The sequence below is a fragment of the Podarcis gaigeae genome (genome assembly GCF_964106915.1).
Source record: "Podarcis gaigeae genome assembly, chromosome: 17".
NCBI classification, from domain to species: Eukaryota; Metazoa; Chordata; class Lepidosauria; order Squamata; family Lacertidae; genus Podarcis; species Podarcis gaigeae.
In genome coordinates, this window is record NC_139694.1 from 33,880,266 (window position 1) to 33,908,239 (window position 27,974).

The window sequence follows — 27,974 nt, forward strand, 5'->3', positions numbered from 1 at the left end:
TGGGGACGTTGCCTTGACTGATTGTTACGTCTCCTGTAGGAGATGAATGGATGCCAGGAATTGTAAAAGGATGAAGGACTCATCTTGCCTCTGGTGTCAATTTCTTGGACCACATCTGAGCACAGCGTGAATCGATGGACAGGCCTATTGCATAATGCCAGCATTTAGCCTTTTCTAAATGAGCGGTAACAAACAAAAATGTCAACATCTCCCGATGAGTTACACGTTGCAGAGTTACAGAGATTTTAAATTAACGAGATTTTAAGTTCTGCAGGTTTCTAAATTTCTTCTGTTTTCAAATGAGCCTCCCCAACTTGGGGATAACTCGTGTAATGTGTGAAAACTCAACAGATTGGTGTCACCTTATTAGACATAAACTGGGTGAAACTTCAGGAAGCATGCAGTGGCCCAGTGAAATTTTGTGTATACGCTTCCCTGTTGCACCTAGAAAGGTGAAGAGTTCTGTTGAGCCTTACATCCTGTCAGGGAACTGCCATCAGAGCCAGAGGCGGAGGGAAGGCTCCAGAGCGATGCCGGAGAGGGTCCCAGCAGGGAGAGAGGCAGCCCATCTGCTGGGGAAGGAAATCAGCATAACACCAGGGGTGAAGGGGGGCAGATGGGGGAATCAGAGAGAAGGCTCCAGCACTCTTCACCGGAGACCAGTGGGGAGAGCACGGGTCCTCCGCTGCCCACACCCTCCCTGCGCAGAAGACTTCCGCGCAGGGAGAGTAGGAGGAGACTTGGCGTCAAAGAACTTCTTTGCTGGAAGAAGTTTAAGAAACGCCCACTGACGGATTCTGCCAGCGACTGAGACAGCCACGAGTGCAAGGCTGTCCAGAGAGAAAGGGTTCAACCAGGCAACCTAGCCAGGAGTGGCGGCAACTTACGCACGAGCAACCCCCTTAGAACCATTACACATCCCTTTGAATGAACACAACTGTGCCCATGTGTGCATGAATAGTCCCTCTAGTGCAGAGATGGGGAACCAGTGGCCCTCCAGGTGTTGCCGAACTGGCTTGCATCAAAGCTGGCCATGGGGCTGATGGAACATGAAGTACCATCGTATGCTGGGGAGATAGAAGAATACACCCTCTGATCCATTGTATGTGTTTTTTTTTCTTTTGGAGTTAATACCATATGAACTTCAGAAGCAGTTAAGCACTCTTGAAATCAGTGGTTTTCAGAATACTTGTGCGGCCATATTCTGGAACTGCTCAGGCACAAGAAAATTTTGCATTAATATTTTAGATATACCAAGGGAAATGGGTGGCTATGAAATAGCATTAGATCAAAATCTAGTGTTAGCGATTTTTACAGGAAACCTGTGACCTGGAATTTTGAATATTACCAGCTGGTCCAAAAAGTATTGTCACAAAATGGTCATTTACTGAATGAAATACTAGCCATATTAATGAAAATATATAGGTACAACAATGAAACTGAGAAAACTATGTAAGATGTAAAGAAAAAGACAAAAATGATAAATTAACCAGTTTTTATTTATTCCATACCCAAGGGATAAATAAAATTTAAAAATTCAACCTTTTTCTCTATGTCCCTTAATATACATTTGAACGGTAGCAATAACAATAATAATCAGAGTTTATTTGATATGCAAAGAAACGAGGGGCTTTAAAAATAGCACCTTGAACCTCTTAACTTCACCATTTATTTACGTATTTACAAAATGCACAGCTAACTTCTCTATGAAAAAGATAGCCCTCTTTTTAAATAAAAAAAAATTGCACTAAAACAGGCAAAAAAATCCTATTAAAAAGAAAAGGCTGCCCAACTGGCCCTAAAAAAAGCTACCAGAAATAAAAAACACTTGAACCAGCTCAAGGAAAACAAAAAACAAAAACAAAATATACAGCAGCAACATCAAACATACCTCAGCAGAAATGAAATGTTAACATTCAATAGTCTCATATAAGCCAGGCTCTGACTGTTAAGTGCAGGAATTTATTAATTTTATTTATTTATTTAATTTGTATACCACCCTATACCTGCAGGTCTCAGGGCGATTCACAGGATAAAATGAGAAATGAGGAACCTATGGCCCTCTAGACGCTATGGGACCCCAAATTCTTGGTGCATTTTGCTCAAGGCTACAACCCTTGATCCTAATATAGGATCAAGACAGACAGATTATATCCCTTCAACAGAGTTTCCTAATTTTTTTTATAACAGGATTTTTTTTTAGAATTACAACTGGCAGCACATTTGGCTCATGTAACTGAGATGTGGGTGTTTATCCACAGCAGCCTTGAAAACACACACACACAATAGTTGTGATTTTTCTTTCTAAACTAGCCAGCTAAAACGCATGTATCCTGCATTTTCAAGCTGGCCATGAAGAAATCTACTCTCCTCCCTCCTCCCATGGTCTAGCACAGAAAGCATGGTGCTGCCCTGATCTGTCTCTCCTCTGTCAGCCCGCTCAGCTGCTTGAGAGGAATTCTGTGTACTTGCTTATCTGAAACATCTAGTTGCCTGTGGCCTCTGGAGACTGGTAAGCAAAGATGCTTTGGAGAGAAGAGTGTTGAGCAAATAGAAAGGCAGGAAAGCAAGCCTTCAAGAATGCAGAGGTATATCCAGATACACTCTTACAGGTGTAAAGGCTTAAGACACAGGTGTATACAACTACTTTGTCATATATTAAATACAATTCAGAATAAAATACAAAGATTAAATATGTCAATAAAATACACTGTTGCAATATCAAGAAACATAAATAAGTTAAAATATAAATTAGGTATGTTTCCCACCCCCCACCCCCCATTTTCTAGTCTGGATCTGGGCTATTAATTAGTGCTGGATATTTTCAGGGTGTTTTGTGGGATGGAAGAGAAAGCAAATCACTAATGTGCTCCTTTAATACTTTTGTTATCAGTGCTTTCCCTGCCCAGAACACAGGTGAATGCAAAAATTCAAGAAAGCAGAGATCTAAGTCACTAACTGGGAAGCAATGGGCAAAATGGACTGGAACAGAAAGCGCAGTGATTAACATGCAGACAGCAAGGGTCTTCATGAACCTCAGCATCTCTTTGGAAGCTCGGCATAGTCTAAGCAGAGGGAGTGGAACCAGCCACCCAATCAAACGGATGTATAAAATAAAGGTTTTGATAGTGTTTTCAGGAGCAACTTGTCAGAGATCCACCCAGACCGTCTGAGGCAGAAGGAAAGGGAATGGTTTGTTTGGGATCTCCTGGAAGCCAGCATGCAACAAACTGAGTGACCAGCACCAGAGGCAACCAGGACTGCTGGAACCTCCAAATAAGAAGAATTGCAGAACTGTAGAGCTGGAAGGGGTCCCCCAAAAGTCATCTAGTCCCACCCCCTGCAAGAATCGCAGCTAAAGACATGTCACTCTGGACAGCAATGTCAGGATAGGGACAGGCACACATCTGCTGGTGTAGATCTCATGAGTTGCATAATATTATTTCAGAATTGCTGCCTGACTGAAATCTGTCACATATTTAACTTGATTTTACCTACTTCGTACAGTAGATTAAGATATAAATCTAATAAGAATGAAAGGATCTTCAAAGGTCAGCAAGCCCAACCCCGTTCTCAGGAGCGGATTCCCAAAACCAGCGCTAGCAGCAAAGCTTGCCCCCTTTTCTTCCCAATCACACAAAGTGATTGCCCCACAGTGAAACACAGGCACGACACGTGCCAATCATCCACACATTGTCCCAGTTGCCACACAGATCCATGCATTTCACAGCAGCACTTGGAGCAGTCTTGAATGTCAAGTTTCCCACTGAAGTTCTGGTCCTGGTTCTCTCCAGACCCTGTAATCTGCATGAGCCTGCACACAATTACAGCTGTCATTTTTGATCCAGAGGATCAAGCATGGTCTGAAAGTTCTTGAGCACCCTTCTCCATTCCACACACCGAAGAACGGCATTTGATTCCAGTTTCTTCTGAAATAGGCTCTGCAGGAACCTGGGAGATACCAAAAAAGTTACCCTTGGGACTAAGGGTCCAGCTCTTGTATGTGTCACTTGCCATTAATTCCGCAGAAAGTTTATCATTCTCTTTCAGTTGATAAGATGAGACATCCATGAAAACTGTGAGTGCAGTTTCCTTTGTGTGCGCTGTAGCAGGGTAACTCAACGGGAGGGTCAGAATACGGAAAGAGTGTCCATCGCGATGGCCATGGATGATGAGGCTGATATCCACCTTCTCTTTAACATTAGATAACTGGTGTGAAATATTCATCTGGGCATAGATGCTGTACAGGCCATCATACTTAATTCCCAGTCTTGAAGAATTGTATTCAAATATTGGGCTACATATTGTTCCGTCAACTTTACAATCCCACCAGTTCAGTTGCCTGTTCTTTAAGCGTGCTGTAAAAAGAGAGGAATCAAGTGTCACACCACAACAACCAGTTCCTTTGCATCATCCCAGCAGGAACCCAACAGAGCCACCCACCAGTTTCCATGGAGTCTCATAGAAGACTTATTTCTTGTATTTATAAGATTCTTTATCAACCTTTCACCTGTACAAAGCTTCCTGGGCAAGTTACATGAACGCAGTAACCAGAATAGTATAAATTCAGCAGAAGAGGCGATTCCCTCAACACAAAATACCTTATGGAGCTGTACAATATACACATTCAACGCTGTACGAGGAAGGCAGTGCCGGATTTACGTATAAGCTAAACACGCTATAGCTTAGGGCCCCACTCTCTTGGGGGCCCCCCAAAAATTGGATTTACACTTCCAAAATATAAGATAAAAAACCAATAAAATAAAACCTACATACAGCAACAGTGTTTTGTGTTGTGTAGGCTCTGATTTGTTATGTGCAAATGACTTTAGATAATTAGGTCCATAAATGACCATATAGCATATATTCAACACAAAAAACAGCAGCAATTTGTAGTTGACAAAGGACAGCTGGACATATAAAGGGCCCCAGTATCTTCAGTAGCTGAGGGCCTCATCAAACCGAAATCCGGCCCTGAATAAAGGTGCTAGGCACAAGTGGCGTAGCGTGGGTTGTCAGCACCCAGGGCAAAGCAAGTAATTTGCACCCCCTAACCCGTGGATTTGCGCCCCCTAACCCTAACCCCCAGATGTTGCGCCCGGTGCGACTGCCCCCCTGCACCCCCCACGCTACGCCACTGCTAGGCACACCTCTGTGTGGAGGGAGTCCACCATTTAGGGGCTGCCGCAGAGGAAACTCTCTCCCAGGCTGTCTTTCTCTGTACTTCTGAGGGTGGCAGAGCCTTCTCTGCAGATCTTTATAGCTAAGAAGTTTGGTAGGAATGGAATGGAGGCAGGCTTTCAGATGTTTGGAGCCCCAAATAATCAAGGGCTTCGAACACTGGTGTGAACACATTAAATCAGGCCTGGAAGCAAAACTGGCAACCAGTGTAGCTGTTCTAAAACAGGGGTTATTCTATGCGCTCCAAAGAGATCCCTGGCTCCTGCGTTTTGAACCACCTTCTCCACAGTCCTAGTGTGTGACCCCCTATCCCACAAGGCCTTCTTTCTGGACTCCAAGTGAGCACACGTGTTCGGAGAAGGGATACTTACTGGTACCTTCGCTGATCTTAAAGACGAGGCGAGTGCAATTCTGAAAAAGAAAAGAGAAGTCTGGCGTTAGAGGCGTCGGAGAAGCAGAAATGGGGAAAGGCATGTTTTGGCGCTGGCCGCCTCGCGCGGGGTTGGACTAGATGAGCTTTAGGGTACCTTCCCATGTTGCGATTTCTCAGAGCCAGAAGGCACTGGCGTCGGCGGCATCGGGGGCTGCAGCGCCCGCGGCGGCTCCTGCGCCCGACGCGCCAGGACCGTGGCGAGCGCCGCCAGCGAGGCAACCAGGGCGCACACGGCCAGCAGCAGAGCGCACCGCACGGCGAGCGAAGCGCGCCACACGCCGCGCCGACAGCTCTCGCTCTCGCCGGGGACATCCATCGCGCCGACCGCTGCCCAATTCCCTCGCCTGCCGGCCCGGCTCTGTTTAAGTATAGCCGCCTGCCCGCTCCGCCCAGCGCTGTCGACGGGACATCCCTGAAAAGGGGCAGGCACAGCTTCTCAGCAGCGACGAGGAGAAAACCTGTTCCTGTTGGAATTCCCTCAGCTATTAAGAGTGAAAGAGCTTTTTTTGGTACTCTTTCTTTTTTTGTGTGCTCGTTTAGTTTAGTTTAGTTTAGTTTTTAGTTTAGTTTAGTTTAGTTTAGTTTAGTTTAGTTTAGTTTTTAGTTTTTAGTTTTTAGTTTTTAGTTTTTAGTTTTTAGTTTTTAGTTTTTAGTTTTTAGTTTTTAGTTTTTAGTTTTTAGTTTAGTTTAGTTTTTTTGGTACTCTATTAGTTTAGTAGGGGAACGCGGGTGGCGCTGTGGTTTAAACCACTATGCTGCTTGGACTTGCCGATCGGAAGGTCGGCGGTTCGAATCCCTGTGGCAGGGTGAGCTCCCGTTGCTCAGTCCCTGCTCCTGCCAACCTAGCAGTTCGAAAGCACGTCAAAGTAGTGCAAGTAGATAAATAGGTACCACTCCGGCGGGAAGGTAAGTGGCGTTTCCATGCTCTGCTCTGGTTTCACCAGAAGCGGCTTAGTCGTACTGGCCACATGACCCGGAAGCTGTATGCTGGCTCCCTCGGCCAATAAAGCGAGATGAGCGCCGCAACCCCAGAGTCGGTCACGACTGGACCTAATGGTCAGGGGTCCCTTTACCTTTACCTATTAGTTTAGTTTAGTTGTCGGGGTTGGAGTAGAGAACCCTGAGAGTTCCTCCAACGATTACGATGCTACGATTTTTTCGCATTTTGTTTCTCTCCTTTCCTGGCTCTTTATCTCTGCCCCCTCCTCGCCCCATTGTTTGTTAAATGTTGGTTGTTCTCAGTGCCAGATTTACATATAAGCTAAACAAGCTATAGTTTAGGGCCCCACTCTCTTGGGGGCCCCACAAAAAATTAAAGGGGAAGAAAAATGGATGTACAGTGGTACCTCCAGTTGCGAAAGGGATCTGTTCCGGAGTCCTGTTTGTAACGTGAAAAGCCCGCAACTTGAAGTGCCATATCTGCGCATGGGCATGGCACGATTTGGCTCTTGTGCGCAAGTGCGAAGCGCGATTTAGCGCTACTGCACATGCATGAGCGGCGAAAGCTGGAAGTAACCCTTTCTGGTACTTCTGGGTCGCCGCGGGACGCAACCTGAAAAAACGTAACATGAAGCAGATGTAACATGAGATATGACTGTATATTTCCAAAATATAAGATAAAAAAACAAATAAAATAAAACTTACATACAGCAACAGTGTTTTGTGTTGTGTAGGCTTCTATTTGTTATGTGCAAATGGCTTTAGATACCTATTAGGTCCATAAATTACCATGTAGCATATATTCAACACAAAAAACGGCAACAATTTGTTGTTGACAAAGGACAGCTGGACATATAAAGGGCCTCATTACCTTCAGTAGCTTAGGGCCTCATCAAGCCTAAATCCAGCCCTGGTTACTCGTCTGATTCAAACCCACCTGTAGCCAGAGTGGGACCCCATGTTAATTCACAAAGGATCACTTTGATCTTCCCTGGTTGAAGCACGATACAGCCAGCCGGATATATTGTTGCCCGCTCCCCAGGGGTTTGGTTTCCTTGCAAAGAAGGTGAATGGAGACTGTGGTGTCTAGTTTGTGCATTAGGCATGGCTACCTACTTGCATACATACCCCCCAACCCCCGCTAACTTCAGTTTTTAAAAGGTGACAGAATGGATTGTGTAAACTATCGAGGCATCTCTCTATTAGCTACGACCAGCAAAATTATTGTAAGAATCTTAGCAAACCATCTCTTAACAATATCCGAGGTGACCCTTCCTGAATTCCAAAATGGTTTTAGACCTTCTGGGGCACAGTGGACATGATTTTCACCGCTCGACAGCTTCAAGAAAAATGCAGAGAGCAATACCAACCCCTGTATATGGCATTTACTAAGGCCTTTGACACTGTAAATCATAATGCCCTGTGAACTGTTCTTCTGAAAATTGGCTGCCCAGATAAATTTGTGAACATCATTTGGATCCTCCATGATAATATGACAGCAACCATTGCAGATAACAATGGCTATCAAAACGAACTATTCACAGGGCGATCAGGTGTTAAACAAGGCTGTGTTATCACCCCAACTCTATTCATTATTTTCATTGCCATGATCCTACACTTTGTTGAAGGGAAGCTCCCCACTGGAGTAGAAATCACATATCGAACAGATGGAAAGCTCTTTAATCTGAAAGCAGGCTGAAAGCAAAGAGTAAGGTTACTGTAATTCTGTCATAGAGCTTCAGTATGCTGATGACAGCGTAATGTGTGCACGCTCAGAGGATGACCTCCAAACCATCCTAAATATCTTCACAGAAACTTATGAAAAACTTGACCTATCACTCAACATCCAAAAAACCCCCAAAGTGCTGCACCAAGAAGTACAAAATAACCCCTCTGTAGTGCTACAAATCCAACTCAACAGTGTAATGTTGGAAAATGTACACAACGTCTCCTACCTGGACAATTATCTTTCCACAAGGGCCAACATGGATGTCGAAATCCAGCATTGTCTGAGCTCTGCAAGTGCAACTTTCTCTCAACTGAAGTACAGTGTTTGAGGACCAGGACATTCACAGGGAAACCAAAATGCTTGTTTACAAAGCTATTGTACTACCAACCTTACTGTATGCTTGTGAAACATGGATCACTTATAAACACCATCTCCAACTTCTTGAAAGATTCCATCAATGGTTTCTCCGAAAAAATTTACACATCACTTGGGAAGACAGGCAAACTAATGCCAGTGTATTGGAAGAAGCAAAGATCACCAGTGTCAAAGCAGTGATTCTTCAACATCAACTTCGTTGGACTGGCCATGTTGTTCAGATGCCCGATTATTGCCTTCCAAAGCAACTACTCTATTCTGAACTTAAAAATGGAAAGTGTGGTGAACAAAAGAGGTTTTAAGGCTCTTTCAATGCAAATCTTTAAAAATGTAGTATAAACCCTGACAACTGGGAAACACTGGCCTGCGAGCACACCAATTGGAGAACAGCCTTTACCAAAGGGGTCATGGACTTTGAAGACTCTCAAACTCAGGATGAAAGGGAGAATGTGCTAAGAAGAAGGCACATTTGGCAAACCCTCACCATGATCAACTCCTACCAGGAAACCTATGTCCCCACTGTGGAAGGACGTGTGGATCCAGAACTGGTCTTCACAGTCACTTATGGACTCACTGTTACAACCGTGTTCATGAAAGACACTCTTACTTGTCTATGAGTGATCGCCAGAGAAAAAGGTAAGCAAAGGGGTGGGGGCTGCAGTATAGGACAGGAGGTGGCGTGAAAATGCAAGGGTGGTCTGTGTGCAAGGGAGAGTTGAGCAAAGTTCAGAGGAGGATAGAGTGAAGGTGAAAATGCAGGTGCAAAGAGGGTTGCAAAAAAGGAGGGAGTAGGAAGCATGGGAATGTGGGGCACAGATGAAAGCAAGGGCATGAAAGGATCTGAAGAAGAGGGAATGGCATCTTCAGAGTTGCACAGAAACTGGAAAGGGTGCTTACTAGTTGCAATGTGTGGGAGAAGATGCAAGAAGTTATCAGGAGTGTGGTTTGAGGGAGCGAGGGTGGCACCAAAGGAGTGGGGAGGCCTGGATGCAGAAGTGAAAACAGGGCAGAGCAGGACTGGAGAACAGAGAGAAGTAGTGTTGGCAAGGTCAGGAGTGAGCTTAGTGGTTGCATGGGGTGGGAAGGGGAACTGCAGGAGGTTAATGCAGGAAGAAGAATGGCAGGCGTTGTAGCAGTTCAGGGTTCGCAGAAGCACAGTCCTAAGTAAAACCAGGACTGGTGCTATCATGAGGTCAACTAGATAGCTACCTTGGCTGCAGACCTCAGAGGGGTGCAGTACTGATCTTTGAGGGGCACAGTTTTATGTGCTGTGGACTTAAAGCAGTAGCTCAAAAGATTTCCAAAGTCCATGCCACCACCAGAAGTACATATCCTCATACTATATAAATACTATGACATAAACTCTGGGATAGTGTCAGTGGCCAGTGGCTAAGTGCTGGATATCTTGAGCTTTTTTCTATCCATCAGGTGTTCTTTAGTTCTTTGGTTCTTTTTTGAACCTCAGACTTAGCGTTGGCATAGGTTTTTTTTTCTTAGTGGCGCAGTTTTGCAAGATCTGAAAGGCCTTCCTTTTCTTGTTAATAATGTATCCAGTCTCACTGTCATTCTCATCAAACTAGTCCTGGTATTTCTTGGTTTGATAGCCAATAGTTTGTTCACAGGCTGCAATAATGGATGTTTTTAGCTCGGTCCAGTGTTCTCTGACGTTATCAGGAAATTCCGGAAGCAGATGGTCCTTAAGAGTTGTTTGGAAGCAATTCCGCTTAATAGGATCTTGAAGGGCTTGAGTGTTCATTTTGTGCCTTGGTTTCGTTCCTTGAAGCCTCTGTTGAGGTTTAATCTTGATAGCCATCTTGGAGCGTATTAATCAGTGATCTATCCATCAGTCAGGAGCACTCGTCATAGCTCTGGTAAGGAGCACAACACAGCAAATCCACTCCACTTCCTGGTGGTGAGGAGTTGCGGTGGACCATGTGGCTAGTCCTGCATCCCCTGGAGGTCCCAGCCATGTCATTCGCCTGCCAGCCAATCCGCTGGCTGGGGTGTGTGGCTGGGCCCCAATTAAACTGAGACACAAGCCAGAGAGCTTCCTCTTGGCTCACTTCCTCGATCTTCCGCCATCCCTCCCTATTTTCAGGTTTCAAATTTGGCCTTGCTATGGACCTCGGTTGTTCGCCATTGAGGGGCCTGGTAGGAATTTTTCCACTTGGCGAATTGGCATGGGCCATTTGGTTTTTGCCTACCTCGTAGCAATCATCACAACTTTGTAAGGTTTAGCGGTTAGGCATTGGTTGATCTTATGATGGGGGAGGTGAGGTGTGGCCATCACCTGCCCCTCCAAGCTTAAGGGTATTCCGTTAAAGGAATCCGAAGGTGTGGACCTTGTCCGAAGCCCGGGGCTAGGGCCATGGCACGATCCCAACGGGAACACCTGGGGGAGTTCGAGTTGGTCTGCATTGACGGGGCTCCCCCTTCTGGTGGTTTACCCTTACCAGCCACGGGCAGGAGTCAGATATAGTTGGGTCCAATCAATGCCTAAGCCAATACCGCTCACATTCTGTAATCAATAAAGCTGTGGCCAAAACTTGCCCAATAACATTAACCTAATATTGGTATCTTGTGTGTTTCATTTCAGTGAGGGAGTGTTTACAGGGTCTAGACACACAATTAGACAGCATTTTCAACCTAGACTGTTTGAACAGAAGGTTCATCATACAGAAGGTTATGTTTTTATCATTCAGTTATCATAAGATAATGACTCAGGGAATGCTCAGGAACTTACTTGTGACGGATCAGTTGATACATCAACCACCTCACCCACAAATAGTTGTGCACTGATCTAGTCCTGACCAAAGAGTCGTGCTGTCACTCCAGAGCTGAAAGCCCCTGCTAATGAAGCAGAGCTGGTCTCACAAGCTGATGCTTAAAAACTGCTCCATGCCTTCCCCACCACAGGCACACCATATGCTGGTCTGGAACTCATTAGGCCTTCCTCTTCTTGGTTTGCTGAGAAAGTGGAATTAGCAGCCCCCGAGGAAAGGAGAGAGAAGGGGAATGTCAAAAGGCAGTGGTAGATAGTGCCCCCCACCCCATAACTTTGCTTGGGACAGTTCTGCGGCATGCCCATGGCTTTGTTGGGCAGGGTGGTTGCCAGACTTCCAGGGAGTTCTGTTATGTATTCAGTGGTCTATGTTTGCCAGAAATTGAGTCTGGACTAAGGATTCTGATACATGATATCCAATCACAGAACATTTCAGGGTTTGGGCCTCTGCCATTGGCCCTTAAACTATGAGTCATGATTCGCAGCTTGGAAGTTTAGACAGCCAATCACGTTGGGAGTGGGAGTGGCCCAGGCCTTTAGAAATATATATATGTGCAGTTGTTTTGCCCCTGTTTTCTAATTCTGTTAGTTCAGTAAAGGTTCTTGCCTTGTGGGAACCCACCTTCACTTCAAGTTCCTCATCCAGAACCCTCCCTTTAAAATGTGTACAACCTGGAGCTCCTCTGCATACAGATTTCAATTGGAAAGGGTCAGTAAATGATAATGACGGGGGGAAGCTATCCAAAAGAACAAGAGGTTTGCAACCTACACCCATCACTCCCCCCCCCCAACCATTTTTCTCTTAACAGGAAAGCCACAAATTCTCCAGAGGGAAGCCAGAGCACAGCTAAGGTAAGTTTACATCCTGGGACCCGTTGCCAGGTTTCCACCATCTCTTAAGGTAGGAAGCTGAGGAAAGTAGTGAGACTCTTTTCCGGCCAGACAGATAAGGAATTCACCACAGAGCAGGGGTGGGGAGATTGTGGCCCTTCACAGGCGCCCATTCCTCCTGACCATTGACAATGCTGGCTGGGTCCGATGGGAATTGCAGTTCAAAGAGCGGTATGGTCTTTCAGGTGCTGTCGCAGAACATTTGAAGAAAAAGGAGGTGTATTGTGGAGGGGCAGAAATCCTCGGTGCATAGCAAGCTTCACCAACCGTTTTGGACCAGTGGGCACACTTTGTCGGAATCTCTGCTATGACCCAGCTGGAAAAGCTCATCCTCCGGTCGAGTCCTTCGGCATCACCTCCGATGATGATTAACGACCTGAGCCTCTGATAAGGCTCCAGGCACATTCCCTCATTACACAGAGTATCCAGCATCAGGGAAGGACGAGAAATGTCTGAGCTACATTGCTACGTTTTATTTCTAACTACGCAGACAGAAAAGAAATATACGTGCTCTCTCTGTGAAAGCAGAGAGCAACTGAAAACAGAGGAACAGGAAACCAGTAAAACATCACATCCGTCTCCCGTCTTCCGTGAGACTTCCAACAGCCTGGAATCTCTGGAATGCAAAACAGAGTCTTGTGACTCCAAGCACTGCACAGTGGTACAAACAGAAACCAACACACTTCAGATTCTGAGAGAGCGTTGTGGGCACCTGTCACAAAATGGCTGTCCTGGCGGCATAGTATAACACAACATTGGAGAGAGTGCTCACATTGCTGCATCTCCTTCTCACACCTGGAGACAACTTCCGGGAAAGTTAACATGGGAAGCTGGCTGTGTCTTGCCAGTCCTGATGGCGGGGATACAGCTGTTAATGGCAGAAGTACCCTGTTTCCCCCAATGCCAACCCTAAACTAAAGCATTGGCTGCATTCAAAGATGTGTCTGTTATGAATATGTGTTTACCCCATAGCTGTCAACGTTTCCCTTTTTAAAGGGAAATTCCCTTATTCCTAATAGGATTCCTTGCAAGAAAAGGGAAAAGTTGACAGCTATGGTTTACCCTCAGCCTACAAGACGTACTCACAGCAGAGGAATAAAGAAAGGTTGGTTTATTGCAAGAAATAAAGGTGGCAGAGCATAGCGATGCTGCTTTCAGTCAGTCAAGTTATAATCCAAGCAGGCAGCAAATTACACAGTATACACCCCTTGATCAAAAGAGTAAAAAGGATCCCTATCTTGCCCAAAAGAGACAGTTGAGCATGACAGTTTGCCACAGACCCACACTAAAAGACAACTGAGAGAGGGAGGGGAAGAATGGTATACCCAGGGCCTTCTTTCAGTCAGAACTCACCCGAATTCAGTTCCGGCACCTCTCAGGTGGACGCCATTGCCATTCTAAGAGAACAAGGGAGGTGTTCATGGTGAGTTCAGGCACCAGTTTTTCTAGACAAAAATAGCACTGGTATACCTGTCCTGAAGCAAACAGTGACACAGCATCCTTGCAGGTATAGAGTGTCAAGGAAATAAACAACTATCTGACTTTTAGAAGACATCTGAAGGCAGCCCTGTTTAGGGAAGTTTTTAATGTCTGATGTTTTATTGTATTTTTAATATTTTGTTGGAAGCCTCCCAGAGTGGCTAGGGAAACCCAGTCAGATGGGTGGGCTATAAATAAATAAGTAACAATTATTCTTATTCTTATTCGAGTGAAAAGAGATCCATTGTTGGAGCTTTGAGAGCTACAGGGTCTAATAGTTCAATAACTGTTATGAATCAATATTATGAATCCCCTTTGCCCTTTGGGAAAGGGGAGAGGTTCTTTTTGAATGAATAAGTGGCATAGCACCTTTATTTCATTGTTTATTTTCTACAAGTTCTTATCTGTTTGCTATTTTATTTACCTTACCCAGTTTGCAGTTGAAACAATGTGACCCTAGTGAGACATGACTCAGGTTCCTATGTTCTGAGTTTACCTTTAGAGGAAGATTTTATTGTCTATGCAGACCCTCTACAGCAGGCATAGGCAAACTTGGCCCTCCAGATTTTTTGGGACTGCAACTCCCATCATCCCTAGCTAACAGGACCAGTGGTCAGGGATGATGGGAGCTGTAGTCCCAAAACATCTGGAGGGCCGAATTTGCCTATGCCTGCTCTACAGGGTGTGGTAATTAAAGTTTGCATATAACATTGGATTACTCTTCTGATCTTTAAGTACTGAGTTTTTAATTCGTGTCTTCCAGAATATATTTAAGATCAGGGCTAGCACCAGGGTCAAGAGAGTTCATTGAGGGGCTCTATTTTATTCCAAGTTATTCCAGCTTTACTTATCCCATGAACTACAGAAGTAAACCACCAAAAAATCAGATTGGCAGTCACCTTGTAGTAGTATTTGCAGAAAATAACTTCTAAGCAATACCTGATCTCAGATGAATCTACCACAGGAAAGGTGCATTCTGATTTATATCCATCTCATGCAAAGTTTGCGGAGGTAATATCAGCTTGGCATATTGTCAGGGGTTCAGAAGGAGAGACACAGGAGGGGGAGCAAATGGAGAGTGAGGAGGAGGAGTATGAGGGGGGCGCAGGCAGTGACAGTGGCCAGAGTTATTCCACAAGCCTCTCTAGCGAATCGGAGGACTCACAGAAGGGAGCGCCGGTGGCCAGAGCGAGGGGGGTTCCAGGGGGGAAGCCCCAGGAGGAAGGGGCCAGCGGGGAGTCCCTGAGCAGCAGTTGGAGATCAGGACCAGCGTCTCCACCAGAGCGCAGTGGGGAGGGGGAGTCCCAGGAGGGAGGAGAGGAGTCAGGTTTGGCAACGCCCACATCAGGAAGCGGGGAAACGGTCAGAAGGAAAGTCACTGGCTGGGCGCGCGCGCCAAGTTCAAATTTACAGGAGCGCGGCACAGCGGGGAGCCCGGGAAGGGAGCCAGGTCCTAAAGCCCGCCGGAGGGAGGGACAAGACTCAGAGGGCTCAGCGTCAGAGGAGTCCAGGAAGGAGGAAACCCCAGAGGGCAGAAGGACCCAGCGAAGGAAAGAACAGCGTAAGAGGTGGAGCCGGGCTAGAATCTTAAACTGGTGTGGGTGGAGCAGTGAGTCAGAGGGCACTTAGCCGGTCTAGCGTCAAGACGTGGGTCTGCGCGCCCAGAGCTTTGAAATGGAAACTAAACTTCAATAAAGACTTTTGTACATTATATCCACCGGGCGTTGGTCCTCTGTGAGCTGGGATCTAGAGGCAGACCTGACACATATATTCACTGGATGTGACAATAATTTATAGGGAGATCTGCAAGAAAGATGAAGCAGTGCCTAAAGTGCAATAAAAAAATAGTGACACTTTTTTTTGGGGGGGGGGATGTTGACTATCCATCTGATGCAAGGTTTGCAGAGTTAGAAAGATATATATGCTTGATTTACAAATCAATGATTGAGCTTGTGTTTAGATGAACTGTGCTGCTTCCTGTATGCAAAACAAGAAGCTCAAGCCGAACAACTTCCTTCTTTGTTGGAATTACGATTCAAAGTAAGACTGTAACTTCAATCTACCCACAAGCATAGATCAAACAACAGAGATAATATCTCCTACTATACTTTTCAAGTATGAGCTTTGCATTTTGCTATATTGCACTTCAGATATTTCCAATGTTTCTTTGAATATGAAGCTTATATAGCCACAGAGCTTTTTTTAAAAAAACTTGCTGCACAGCTTAATAATTTAAAGCACTAATGTCAGCATTAGCAAACAACTTGAATGCAACCCACGTCTCTGTCTGCACTTGTATTTTAATTGTCACCAAGAGCCTGAGCTCAACATGCAAACTGCACCTGGTTTCACCATAAAGTATTATAGTAATAAATAATCGTAATACTTAGCCTTTGAACTTTTAGGACGTTCACAGTGTTTCGCACCCACTACCTTGCAATCCTTGCATCAGTCCTGCAAGGCAGCTCAGTATTATTATTTCCAATGTGAGATGAACTGAGAATAAGAAATAATAATTCAGTGATTAAGGCCACCTATTGAATTCCTGTTAGTGGCGAGATTTCTACCAGGAACTTCCTGATTTATAGTTCAGTCTTTTACCCCCTTTAGGCTATATTACTGTGCTATCACTGCAGCACTTGCACAGCCATCCCAATACTTGTGGATGTCAAGACAGACTTCCTTTTCTTGCTAATTTTTCAAAGGACGTCTCAGCAGCACAGTTTGGGAATCACTGATATAGAGACTTTTTCTGTATCTTCTACCCTCCTAATCTTTGCTGGGAACTAACTTCCTTTTGGGGCTTCCTTTTTAGAGTCACGTTGTCTCTGAATCTCCTAAGATCTCACCACAACAGATCTCTGAAGATGCACAGAAAACAGAGGAGAGGCAGCAAGTGAGGAATCCTATTATAGTATGGAATGGATGTACAGTGATACTTTGATTCTCAAACAACTTGGAACCCAAATACTGCAAACCCAGAAGTAAGTGTTCCAATTTGCAAACTTTTTTTGGAAGCCAAATGTGCTCCGTTTCGACTGTTACGCTTCCGGTTTGAATGCTACACTTTTGTTTTGAGTGTTACACTGAGGTCTGCCTGTTTTTGCTATTTATTTTGCCTCCATCCATTCTTCTCTGACTGATCATGGACTTAGTGGGATTCAGAGTCCCATGGGGAGTTGGGCAGCAAAAGCTAAACCCCTGCTTTGACATCAGGGCCATGGGCAGGCCACCTCTGCTTTGAAGTTTTGTTGGTTTCGGTGAAGTTAGTAAAGGTAAAGGGACCCCTGACCATTAGGTCCAGTCGTGACTGACTCTGGGGTTGCGACACTCATCTTGCTTTATTGGCCGAGGGAGCCAGCATACAGCTTCCAAGTCATGTGGCTAGAATGACTAAGCCGCTTCTGGTGAACCAGAGCAGCGCATGGAAACACCGTTTACCTTCCTGCCAGAGCGGTACCTATTTATCTACTTGCACTTTGATGTACTTTCGAACTGCTAGGTTGGCAGGAGCTGGGACTGAGCAACGGGAGCTCACCCCGTCGTGGGGATTCGAACTGCTGACCTTCTGATTGGCAAGTCCTAGACTCTGTGGTTTAACCCACAGCACCACCCTCGTCCCTTTCTTTGGTGAAGTTAAGTGCATGCTAATCTGTCTCACTGTGAGTTTTCAAGGTGCTTTAAAGCAACTAAGGTGGAAAGGAGAGAATTATCAGTGAGAGTAGGCAGGTTGGTGAGCAGAGCAAATGGGGGCATAGCTGTCAACTTTTCCCTTTTCTTGTGAGGAATCCTATTCGGAATAAGGGAATTTCCCTTTAAAAAAGGGAAACATTGACAGCTATGATTGGGGGCCGGGGGCAGGGCAGAGCCTCCCTAGATGGAAATCAAAGATTCAGTTTTGTTTATATGAACTGTGCTGCTTCCTGTATGCAAGTCAAAACACTCCAGCTTATTACTCATGATCTAAAATGCTGAGTATGTAACAAGATTTCAGTCTACTCACAAACAGGACCAGCCCGCCCTGAGGTGGACTGAGGCAGTGGAATTCAGTGGGGTGAATTCCCCTACCCAGCAGTGGAGCGTGTCTTCATGTGACGCCACTTTGTGATGCTGCAATGATCCCAGCCTTGCAGAGCAGCTTGGGGCAGGTGGCATGAGAAGGAAGCAAAGCGAGTTCCCCTTCATGGAGAGCACATGTTGCGGTGGGGGCAACCATGACACCCCCTGTCGTTGGGTGGGTTAGTATGGATGGCCACGAATTTGATAGGGCACCTCCTATTGTTGCTGGGGAGAATTTAATGTTGCAAATTTTTTTGATTGATGGGGTGCTATTTATTCCCTGTGTTGAACTTCCTCTTTTCACTGCACACATCGGATTACCCACCCACCCTATATTTAGGGTTTGTTTGTGCTGACTTTGCTATGCCTGTCATGGAGTCATCTGCTTTGGAGCAGGGGCCTGGTAGAAATTTTTACCATTTGGCTGATTGGCTGGTGCCATTTGGTTTTTGCCTACTGCGTAACAAATTGTCACAACTTGTAAGGTTGCGGTTAAAGGTAAAGGTAAAGGGACCTCTGACCATTAGGTCCAGTCATGACCTACTCTGGGGTTGCAGCGCTCATCTCGCTTTATTGGCCGGGGGAGCCAGCGTACAGCTTCCAGGTCATGTGGCCAGCATGACTAAGCCGCTTCTGGCAAACCAAAGCAGCACACGGAAACACCGTTTACCTTCCTGCCGGAGTGGTACCTATTTATCTACTTGCACTGGTGTGTTTTCGAACTGCTAGGTTGGCAGGAGCTGGGACCGAACAACGGGAGCTCACCCCATCACGGGGATTCGAACCACCGACCTTCTGATCGGCAAGCCCTAGGCTCTGTGGTTTAACCCACATTGGTCAATTTTGTTTGGTGGAGGGGATGTGGTTGGCTGTGCCTGCCCCCCCAATGCTGCTGTTGCAAGGGTATTCCAGTAAAGGAATCCAGGGGCTCGCCATGCTCTGTCCGAACCCCTGACAAGGGGCTAGCGCCACGCAAGAGCCCCTGGGAGCATTTGAGGAGCGGTGAGAGCCTGGCGCCCAGCTCAATTCTCTCCCCAAAAATGTTTACCCTTACTGACTTCCGCAGGCTTGCGGTTGTCAGTTCTGTTCCTACCTCTACGTGGGAATAGATAGTCGCTAACCAGTGCCTAAGCAACCACTCACATACTGTAATTCAATAAAGTTGTGGCCAAAATTATGCCCAAAACCAAACAAAAATGTTGTGTAAACTCTGTCTTTATTTGGGGGTGTCCTGGGGGCCCTCGACATGCAATAGCCACAATCCCAGCCTTTCCCTCCCAGCAAGGCTGGGAGATCAAAGTACTCATACCTGTTGCATCCTCCTGATTGGCACCTTGCCGGTGGCCCCCAGAAAAATGTGCCCTGGGTCATAGACCTGGCAGTCCCACCCCCCACGCTACACCCCTAACCACTCCCCACCCCGTCTCTGCTGGAGAAGTGGGAAGCAGTAATGGCAGCAGATTCCAGTGAGGTCTTCTGGAAATTTTGCAATATCTCACTGAAGCTGCTGCCACCCAGTAAACAAGGCTTTGGCTGAGTGGGGCAGCAGGGGCACCTTTCCGTTGCTACAAATGCTATGGGTAGGCAGGGGGGGGGGTGTAATCACCTTGGCTACCCAACAATGCTGGAAGCCCGGGGTAAAAACAGTGGCGTTTTGGGTTTTCTGGCAAGGACATTTTTCTTCGATGTCAGGGAATTCAAAGCAGCCACTGAAAGGAATATTGCATTATGGAAGATGCAGTTTGTCTTTCCTGTGATGGCGAATAACAAACAATCAATAGACCTCATGAATTAGGATGCAAGGCTTTCAGGCAAGAGGAATCAAAGAGGCAGTGAGGAGGGATTGGGAAAATCCTGCCAGTTTCCCAGGGCTGAGCATCCAGCAGAAGCAGCTTTTGAGGTAGCAGAAAGAGGGCAAAAAGAGTAACAAGAAGGCAGCCAAGCCACAGGCCAAGTAAATAAATAAATAAGAAACTGCTCACAAACCAATATCCAACTATCTTTAAAAAATGTGCTCTCTGTTCCCTGATTTATGTGGGTTGTAGCCAAACAATTAATTTCTTGGCATGGATGTGACTCAGAGGGCCAAACAAGACAATATGCAAGAGGCAGGTGCCAATTTTCCTGACTTTAACGTATCTATGGGCTCACTCACACTTATCTATATGGTGTAACATAGTGGAAGACCAAGTTCTTGTGAGCCAGTATAAGGGGGCACAAAGGCTTGCAGGCTTCTTCCTCCATCCTTCCACTTGCAGCCAGAGCAGGCTGGATCAAAAGGATCTTACTGAGCATGAAGGTCAGGTTTGGAGAGACTGCGCTAAGCATCTGTGTTTGGGGCTTCAGTCAGCATAGCTCATTCTCTCCCCCCCCCCCATGTAAAGCCCCAACCCCCCTTTCTTACCTGAGGGTTTCTTCCCCCTAATTTGTGAGGTAAGGTATTTAGTCTTCTGCTCATTATGCCCTGGTATTCTGATGTCTTATGCTGTTTAGATGGATGAATGGCAAATGGGCATTTTATGGGATTTCACAATATATTTCTCATAGAGCCTGAGAACAAAGACTCAAAGGCAACTGCCTTCAAAATGGCGATTTGCAATTCATTGCTTTAATCACCTGATCTAAGGTGATTAGGTGATTCACTCACATCAGAGCTACCAGAGAATAACAATCGATAAGTTCAACTCAGCTAGAGCTCAGAGGGCTCTTCTTGGTTTTCTAAAGCTTCAATGGAATCTTCCAGTTAAACCCTCTCAGCAGTACACATTTAGGGATTTTTCATTTCAGTGTTGATTAAACAATTATACAGTTGTACCTCTGGTTGCGAACGGGATCCGTTCTGCAACCTGAAGCACCGTATCTGCACAGGTGCGCAGTGTGATTCGGTGTTTCTGCGCATGTGTAATCTAGTGCTACTGCACATGCGCAAGCGGCGAAACCCAGAAGTAACCCTTTCCGGTACTTCCGGGTCACCATGCGACGCAACCTGAAAAAACATAACACGAAGCAAACATGAGGTATTGCTGTACTTAGCAATAACGACAGTGCTCACTGTCAAGAATCCTTCCATAGTTTTGTCCAAAGTGAAACAATCTCTCCCAAAGTATTTGCCTTCTAGGAGTAAAACACAGCAGAATTAATACTGCAAGTTGCATACCCAGAACTGCCTGTACAGTATTGTCCTCGTGGTGCCTTTCTTTCTGCTCCCCAACTGCATGCAGGTAGAGGACTTTCTTTACAGAGACTGCAAAATGGGCTTAGCCGATGGTGTTGAAATCTACAGAAGGCATCAATGGAGGGAAAATGAATCCTGGAGCCCCCATCTAATGAGCTTCATGTAGATGAAAGGTTGCTGGGGGAATTATTTCAGAATATGGGTGACATGTGCGGAGGCAATGGACATTATAAAAAAAAAGTGTTACTTTTTTAAAAAAGACAAGCAAGGCTGCCATTTCTTCCCTAATGCTTTGGGTGCAGTGAATGGTGGTTGGTAATTTCCAACGGACCCCCTTTCCTCCCTCTTGTGTCTCTGCAGGTGTCTTCATATCTAGTGAATGAATGAATGAATTTACTTTATTACGGTCACAGACCAGCATAAGCAAAGCATCTAAATAAATAGCATAACAGTATGAGTCTAAGTGAATAATTACTAAATAAATGGGAGCAAGAACCAAACGTAGCTAAAAGCATATATATAGAATACTTAATTAAGCATAAATAAAGGATGGATAAAAACTGATAAGAAAATTTAAAAAGACCAGTTAAAACAGCTATATGGGGTGTGGATCTAACAATATCGGCCTTCAATTTAGGACTGAATTGTAGCATAGACCATTCTTCGACAAATATCAATCATAGCAATGCAAAATCTGGCGACTGAATATGTGACTTCTAGTTTTGTCCTGTAGTAACAGGGAGATGTTGTGTTGTTCTGAATGCGCAAGAAACTTACCGTATTTTTCGCTCTATAAAACACACTTTTCCCCTCCTAAAAAGTAAGGAGAAATGTGTGTGCGTCTTATGGAGCAAATGCAGGCTGCGCGGCTGTCCCAGAAGCCAGAACAGCTAGAGGGAGCCCTGCACAGTGCACCCTCTCGCTGTTCTAGCTTCTGGCTTAGCCACTCAAAGCCTCCGCAGGACAGCAGGGAGCCTTCATCCCACTGCCCTACGGAGGCTTCGCACGGCTATCCCTGGCTTTTGCGGGAGGTGAGGGAAGGAACAGAGTACGCAGCTCTGTCCCTTCCCCACCCTCCCAGAAAAGCCCCCGAGAGCTGCGCTCCCTTTAAAGAGCGCACGGCTCTTGGCTGGCTTTTGTGGGTAGCGGCCCGTCAGTCCCTTCTCCCTCCTGGGGGAAAAGCCCCCAAGAGCCACAAACACGCTCCGTGCGCTCTTTAAAGGAAGCGCGGCTCTTGTCTGGCTTTTGCGGGAGGTGGGGGAAGGAACAGAGGGCAGCTTAGCCGCACGCAGCCTCTTCCGGGCAGGGGGAGCCTTCATCCCGCTGCCCGAGAGAGGCTTCGGATGGCTATCTCAGAAGCCAGAACAGCAAGAGGCTATCCCAGAAGCCAGATCCCTCTTGCTGTTCTGGCTTCTGGGATTCAGAATTTTTTTTTCTTGTTTTCCTCCTCCAAAAACAAGGCACATCTTATGGTCTGGTGCATCTTATAGAGCGGAAAATACGATATATAAGATGGGTTGGATAAACCTAGTTCGAATGTCTATATAGTGTATCTTTCATCTTTGTTGGAAGCCGCCCAGAGTGGCTGGGGAAACCCAGCCAGATGGGCAGGGTACAAATAATAATAATAATTAATAATAATAATAATAATAATACTTGCAGTGAAGAAGGGCATGCTCCATTGTTTCCTGGTGCCCAGAGCCACAAGGGCATTTCCTCTCCTCTTAAGGTATCTTCCCATATTGGCTTCCTGAATGGCTGAAGGGAGGGCCTGACAACGGGCCAAAGTGGAAGCCCTTCGTTGTTTTGGTGTTTCAAGGTTAGCTGTGTATGGCATTTGGGAAGTCAGGTATCTTCTAGTTTTGCTAATTAAAAATTTTGGGGACCTGGCTATGTCTGCATGTCGCTCTGTATCTACCACACGCTCTTTAATGTTGTTTTTTGCTTGTGCCCCATGCTAAGTAAGATCTGTGGATTGAATCCTAGAGTTGTTATTATATTTTCCACTGCTCGTTTCCATGTCAACTGAAATTCGTCTTCAGTTGTCAGGGAAGCAAGGCTGCTCGGAAGACTAGTCTCAGCCAGTAATTAAGAGTGGTGAGCCACACTCTGGCCTTGATTCTTATGAATCAAGTTTTGAAGTGTCTCTGCCCCTCTTCTGTTTTTTCTGTTTCAGAACTCCCTTTGCTAACGCCGCTTTCATTGTCATCTATCACAGCTGTAATGACAGAACAGTTGCTCTCTCGGGACTACATGTTCCGATAAGATTGATGACTGATCGTTTATTTTGATGCAAAGCAGCTGTGGGTGATTTCAGGCGGTGCAGAGAAACAGTGGAAGGAGAAGGGAAGGAAGGGGATTGTTGTTTAGTTGTTTAGTCGTGTCCAACTCTTCGTGTGACCCCATGGACCAGAGCACGCCAGGCATTTCTGTCCTCCACTGCCTCCCGCAGTTTGGTCAAACTCATGCTGGTAGCTTCGAGAACACCATCCAACCATCTCATCCTCTGTCGTCCCCTTCTCCTTGTGCCCTCCATCTTTCCCAACATCAGGGTCTTTTCCAGGGAGTCTTCTGTTCTCATGAGGTGGCCAAAGTCTTGGAGCCTCAGCTTCACGATCTGTCCTTCCAGTGAGCACTCAGGGCTGATTTCCTTAAGAATGGAGAAGTTTGGTCTTCTTGCAGTCCATGGGACTCTCAAGAGTCTCCTCCAGCACCATAATTCAAAAAGGAAGGGGATAGCGACAGCTATTTCCCTGCTTAGAGTTGTCCCGCTCAAGCTGTTTTTCTCTCTGATGGGAAAGAGATACAGAGGTCCCAAACCAGTTTCCCTCATCAGTGGGGAGGCAAAATGGTGGGAGATTTTGAGCAGAGAAACACAGGCAGAAAAGAGCTCCCCCAATCTGAAACCACCTGTGTTTCTGCTTGCCATTTTAAGCATAAAAAATGGAAAAACTATTGCATGCCAGGGCACCCGAGCCACAAAGTGTCAAGCAGAACAATGAAACACACTGACTCAAAGTATTTTAGTTTATGGGTTCAAATAGGCCACAACTTTATTGGTTACAGATGTGAGCGGTTTGGCTTAGGCGTTGGGGTGAAGCCAGGCTATACAGTGGTACCTCAGGTTAAGTACTTAATTCGTTCTGGAGGTCCGTACTTAACCTGAAACTGTTCTTAACCTGAAGCACCACTTTAGCTAATGGGGCCTCCTACTGCTGCTGCGCCGCCAGAGCACGATTTCTGTTCTCATCCTCAAGCAAAGTTATTAACCTGAAGCACTATTTCTGGGTTAGCGGAGTCTGTAACCTGAAGCGTATGTAATGAAGCGCATGTAATCCGAGGTGCCACTGTATCTTGACTCCTGCTTGTCTTCAGGGAGTCCACTTAAGGGTAAACCACCAATAGGGGTTGCCCTATGACATACATCAAATAGGGGCACCCCAAGAGGTCCCTGCAGGGGCTGTGACATGGCCGTAGCCCACGTCCAGACTTCGGACAGGAGTCACACCCCGGAAACCTTTAACACAGTGATGGCCAAACTTGGCCCTCCAGCTCCCATCATCCCTAGGTAACAGGACCAGTGGTCTGGGATGATGGGAACTGTAGTCCCAAAACAGCTGGACGGCCAGGTTTGGCCATCACTGCTTTAAGAGGATACAGTTACTGAGGAGGGGCAGGCGAAGGCTACAACCTCCCCTCCATCCAAACAAAGACCTAACCTCACAAAAGTTATGACGATTGCACAAGGTAGGCGAAAACCAAATGGCAGGTGCCAATTCCTACCCGGCCCCAACAATATGGCGACCAACAAGTGTCCATTGCAAGGCCATATCAGAGCAAAGTATGGAAAGAGGGTGGGTGGGTTGGGTGATCTGGCAATGGGGTGAGAGAGAGGATACTGGCTGGGCGTGCCACGGTTAAATTGCCCACGGCCACACCCACCCTGACCGCTGATTGGCTGGGACTGTCCTACAGAGGGCAGAACCCCAGCGATGATGGATGACGATGCAGCTGGCGTGACGCAGGGGGGAGGCTCCGCCCCTTTGGCCGGTAAACTGTTGAGACCCGGCTGCCCAGCCGCAACGCTGCCTGCCAGGAAAAGGTGAGCGGACTTACAAGAAAGTGTAGTGTGATTGACAATGTTGAATTAAATCTTATGGCAATAAATGCTTTTTTTTTTTTTTTTTTTTTTGCTGCAACAGGCTAACATGGCTTCACCTCTGGAAATTGTCTATACAGTATCCTTGTCTACTACTATCTTGGTAATAAGGTAATTAATAAATTATCACCTAACCCACACTATTGAAATGTTTAACAATTCAAATAATTTTAAATATTTTATACTATGTGGCTGAGCAAGTGAGTTTAGCTAAGTTTGTTACACACACAATTTATTTTGGTTTCAGGATAGCAATTCTCATTAAACCGAACGGGACTTGCTTTTGAGAAAAACATGTGGAGGATTGCCATTGCTATGAAGACCATTCATATTTTACTGCTGTATTTAAGTCACAAACCCACCCAGAAGGGTGATGCAAACTGATGTAACCCGTTGCAAGATCCAGATTTGGCTCAGCCCCCTGTCTAAGAACGAGATTTGGGAAAAGGCTTTCGTAATCTTGCGTCCCACGATGAATGCAGTTTTGTCTTTCTTATAAGTTCATTCCCACTATCATCGCTTGTGGTCAGTGGATATCCCGTATACATAAACGCAAAGGTTTCATTGCACAATTGTGCAATTGCCGCCTTCTTTGTTTTTCTCCACTCTGGGGAAAGCTGCATTCTTATGTCAAATTCAGTATCGCAATAGTTCTGTCAATGTAAGCGTTTCAGTTTGTGTGATGGAATGACTTGCGACTCCTTCCCCTGTGTTCTGTTCTGGGTGTTCTGCAGATCCGAACCCCCCCCCGCCCCCGGGCACAGCTGATTTTGGAGGTAGGGTGAGGAGAAGGGAATGTTCTGTTGTGCTAGTGGGACTTAGTGCGCTGGCTCCCTCTATCTCAGGGGTCAGCAAACTTTTTCAGCAGGGGGCTGGTCCACTGTCCCTCAGACCTTGTGGGGGGCCGGACTATATTTTGTGGGGGAAATGAACAAATTCCTATGTCCCACAAATAACCCAGAGATGCATTTTAAATAGAAGGACACATTCTACTCATGTGAAAACACACTGATTCCTGGAACGTCTGTGGGCCGGATTTAGAAGGCAATTGGGCCGAATCCGGCCCCTGGGCCTTAGTTTGCCTACCTATGCTCTATCTAGTAGTTGAAAGCAGCAGGGAGTGGGATTGCCTTCACACACGACCTCCATCTATTGCAAGGGTCGGCAACCTAAGGCCCATGGGCCACAAGCAGCCCATGGGGGTCGTTTAACTGGCCCATGGACCCCCGCTGCCCACTCCCGTGTGCTGCACTAAACTGGCACAGAGCAGAGCGGGGACCACCTTTCGCGATGCTGGCCAGCTTCCCATAAACTGCAGGAAGCTCCTGCAGCCCATGGGAAGCTGCGCACGCCTCCTCCATGCCGGAAGGAGTGCCGGAAATAGCGTTTGCGCATGTATGCACGTGCACACTCCAGCCCACCATGGCATCTGCGGGACCATGAACCGGCCCAAGCCACAAAACCTTTGCCAGCCCCTGGTCTATTGCAATAGTTTAGAGAAGCTTTTAATGTTTGATGCATTACTGTCTTTTAATATTTTGTTGGAAGCCGCCCAGGGTGGCTGAGGAATAAATATTAGTAGTAGTAGTAGTAGTAGTAATAGTAGTAGTAATATTACTCTATGAATCACAATGTACCCTCCATTCTCCTGGGATTCCAGTGCGAGAAAGGATTTAATTCTGAGAAGTACTTTCTAGGAAGAATGACATTAGGGGAAAGAGGGTTTGCCTTCTGTTCCCAGACCTGCCCTGTCTGGCTAGCAGGCAGCCAGTTACTGGCATTGCTCTCATCTGAGCTATTGCTTGAGACTCCCAATGGAATTCTACATCAGGGGCTTATTTCAGCTGCGGGAGAGAGATGCTATCTCAGGCCATGCTAAACCCTAAGGAAACCATTCCTGGGGAGACGCAGTCTTCTGCTGGTGCTGCTTCTCCTTCTCATCTCACAGAGAGTGGGAAAGAATGTACATTCTTTCATATGCTATGGACCTGTAAAAGGGTAAAAGAATATTGGGAAATAATTCATAATGAATTGAAAAAAAGTGTTTAAAAGCACTTTTCAAAAAACAACAACCCTGCGTCCTTTTTGTCAGGGATAATTCAGATGGAAATTCCCAGGTGTCAAAAAATTATTTATGTATGCCACTACTGCGGCCCATGTTTTGTTAGCCCAAAAATGGAAAACGAGCGAGGTCCCAGCTATAAAGAAGAATGGCAGCTTAAACTGATGGAATAAGAGAACAAGAAGAACATACGTTTAAAGAAGATTGGAAAATGTTTATTGAATATATGGGGGGGATTGTGTACACTTGAAAACGTTGGCAGCATTAAGATAAACTCAATACTGTAAATAAGTTTTGATGGAAGTAACAATGGATTACTGAATGGTTTATTTATGTAAAATATGCAGGGATTTATGTTATGCAAAATGAACCACGGAAAGAGAAGAAAGGAAGTCACTGATATCTTAAGGTTGTTTAAACGGATATTCTAAAATGTACCGCAGAAAATTTAATAAAGATTATTTTAAAAAGAGGGGGAATGTGGCCTGCGCTGAGGTAAAAAAAGGCTAGGTGTCTTTCAGTCCTGGTCGTGACAAAAGGCCCGCAAGGCATGAAGGCAGTGCTACTGAAAGGCCCACTTTGAGAGCCATGGTTATTCGCCATTGTTGCCTTCATATTCTCGTGGAGGAACCAAAGGATGTTCACAAATTTATCTGGGCAGCTGATTTTTAGAAGGACAGTCCGCAGGGCAGTACGATTTCGTGTTGAAG

General features: G+C 46.0%; 3 protein-coding genes and 1 long non-coding RNA gene across 5 annotated transcripts in view; 2 read left to right on the forward strand and 2 right to left on the reverse strand.

Annotated features, from left to right (window-relative positions):
• IL27RA (interleukin 27 receptor subunit alpha) overlaps positions 1–27,974 on the reverse strand; it is an 818,781-nt gene that overhangs the window by 217,585 nt on the left and 573,222 nt on the right. The window lies entirely within an intron of this gene.
• TUBB4A (tubulin beta 4A class IVa) overlaps positions 1–27,974 on the forward strand; it is a 217,215-nt gene that overhangs the window by 54,455 nt on the left and 134,786 nt on the right. The gene's annotated exons all lie outside the window — the stretch shown is intronic.
• Positions 1,564–5,948, reverse strand: LOC310835091 (uncharacterized protein). Its single transcript, XM_083719830.1, has 3 exons — positions 5,709–5,948; positions 5,553–5,592; positions 1,564–4,358 (listed from the first exon to the last, which is right to left on the reverse strand). Exons 1-3 carry the CDS (start codon positions 5,928–5,930, stop codon positions 3,853–3,855), a joined length of 768 nt encoding a protein of 255 aa, XP_083575956.1. The 5' UTR covers positions 5,931–5,948; the 3' UTR covers positions 1,564–3,852.
• LOC310835249 overlaps positions 16,691–27,974 on the forward strand; it is a 42,242-nt gene continuing 30,958 nt past the window's right edge. Inside the window, exon 1 of the long non-coding RNA XR_014559445.1 lies at positions 16,691–16,793. This is a non-coding gene — a long non-coding RNA (uncharacterized lncRNA). The remainder of the gene's footprint in view (positions 16,794–27,974) is intronic.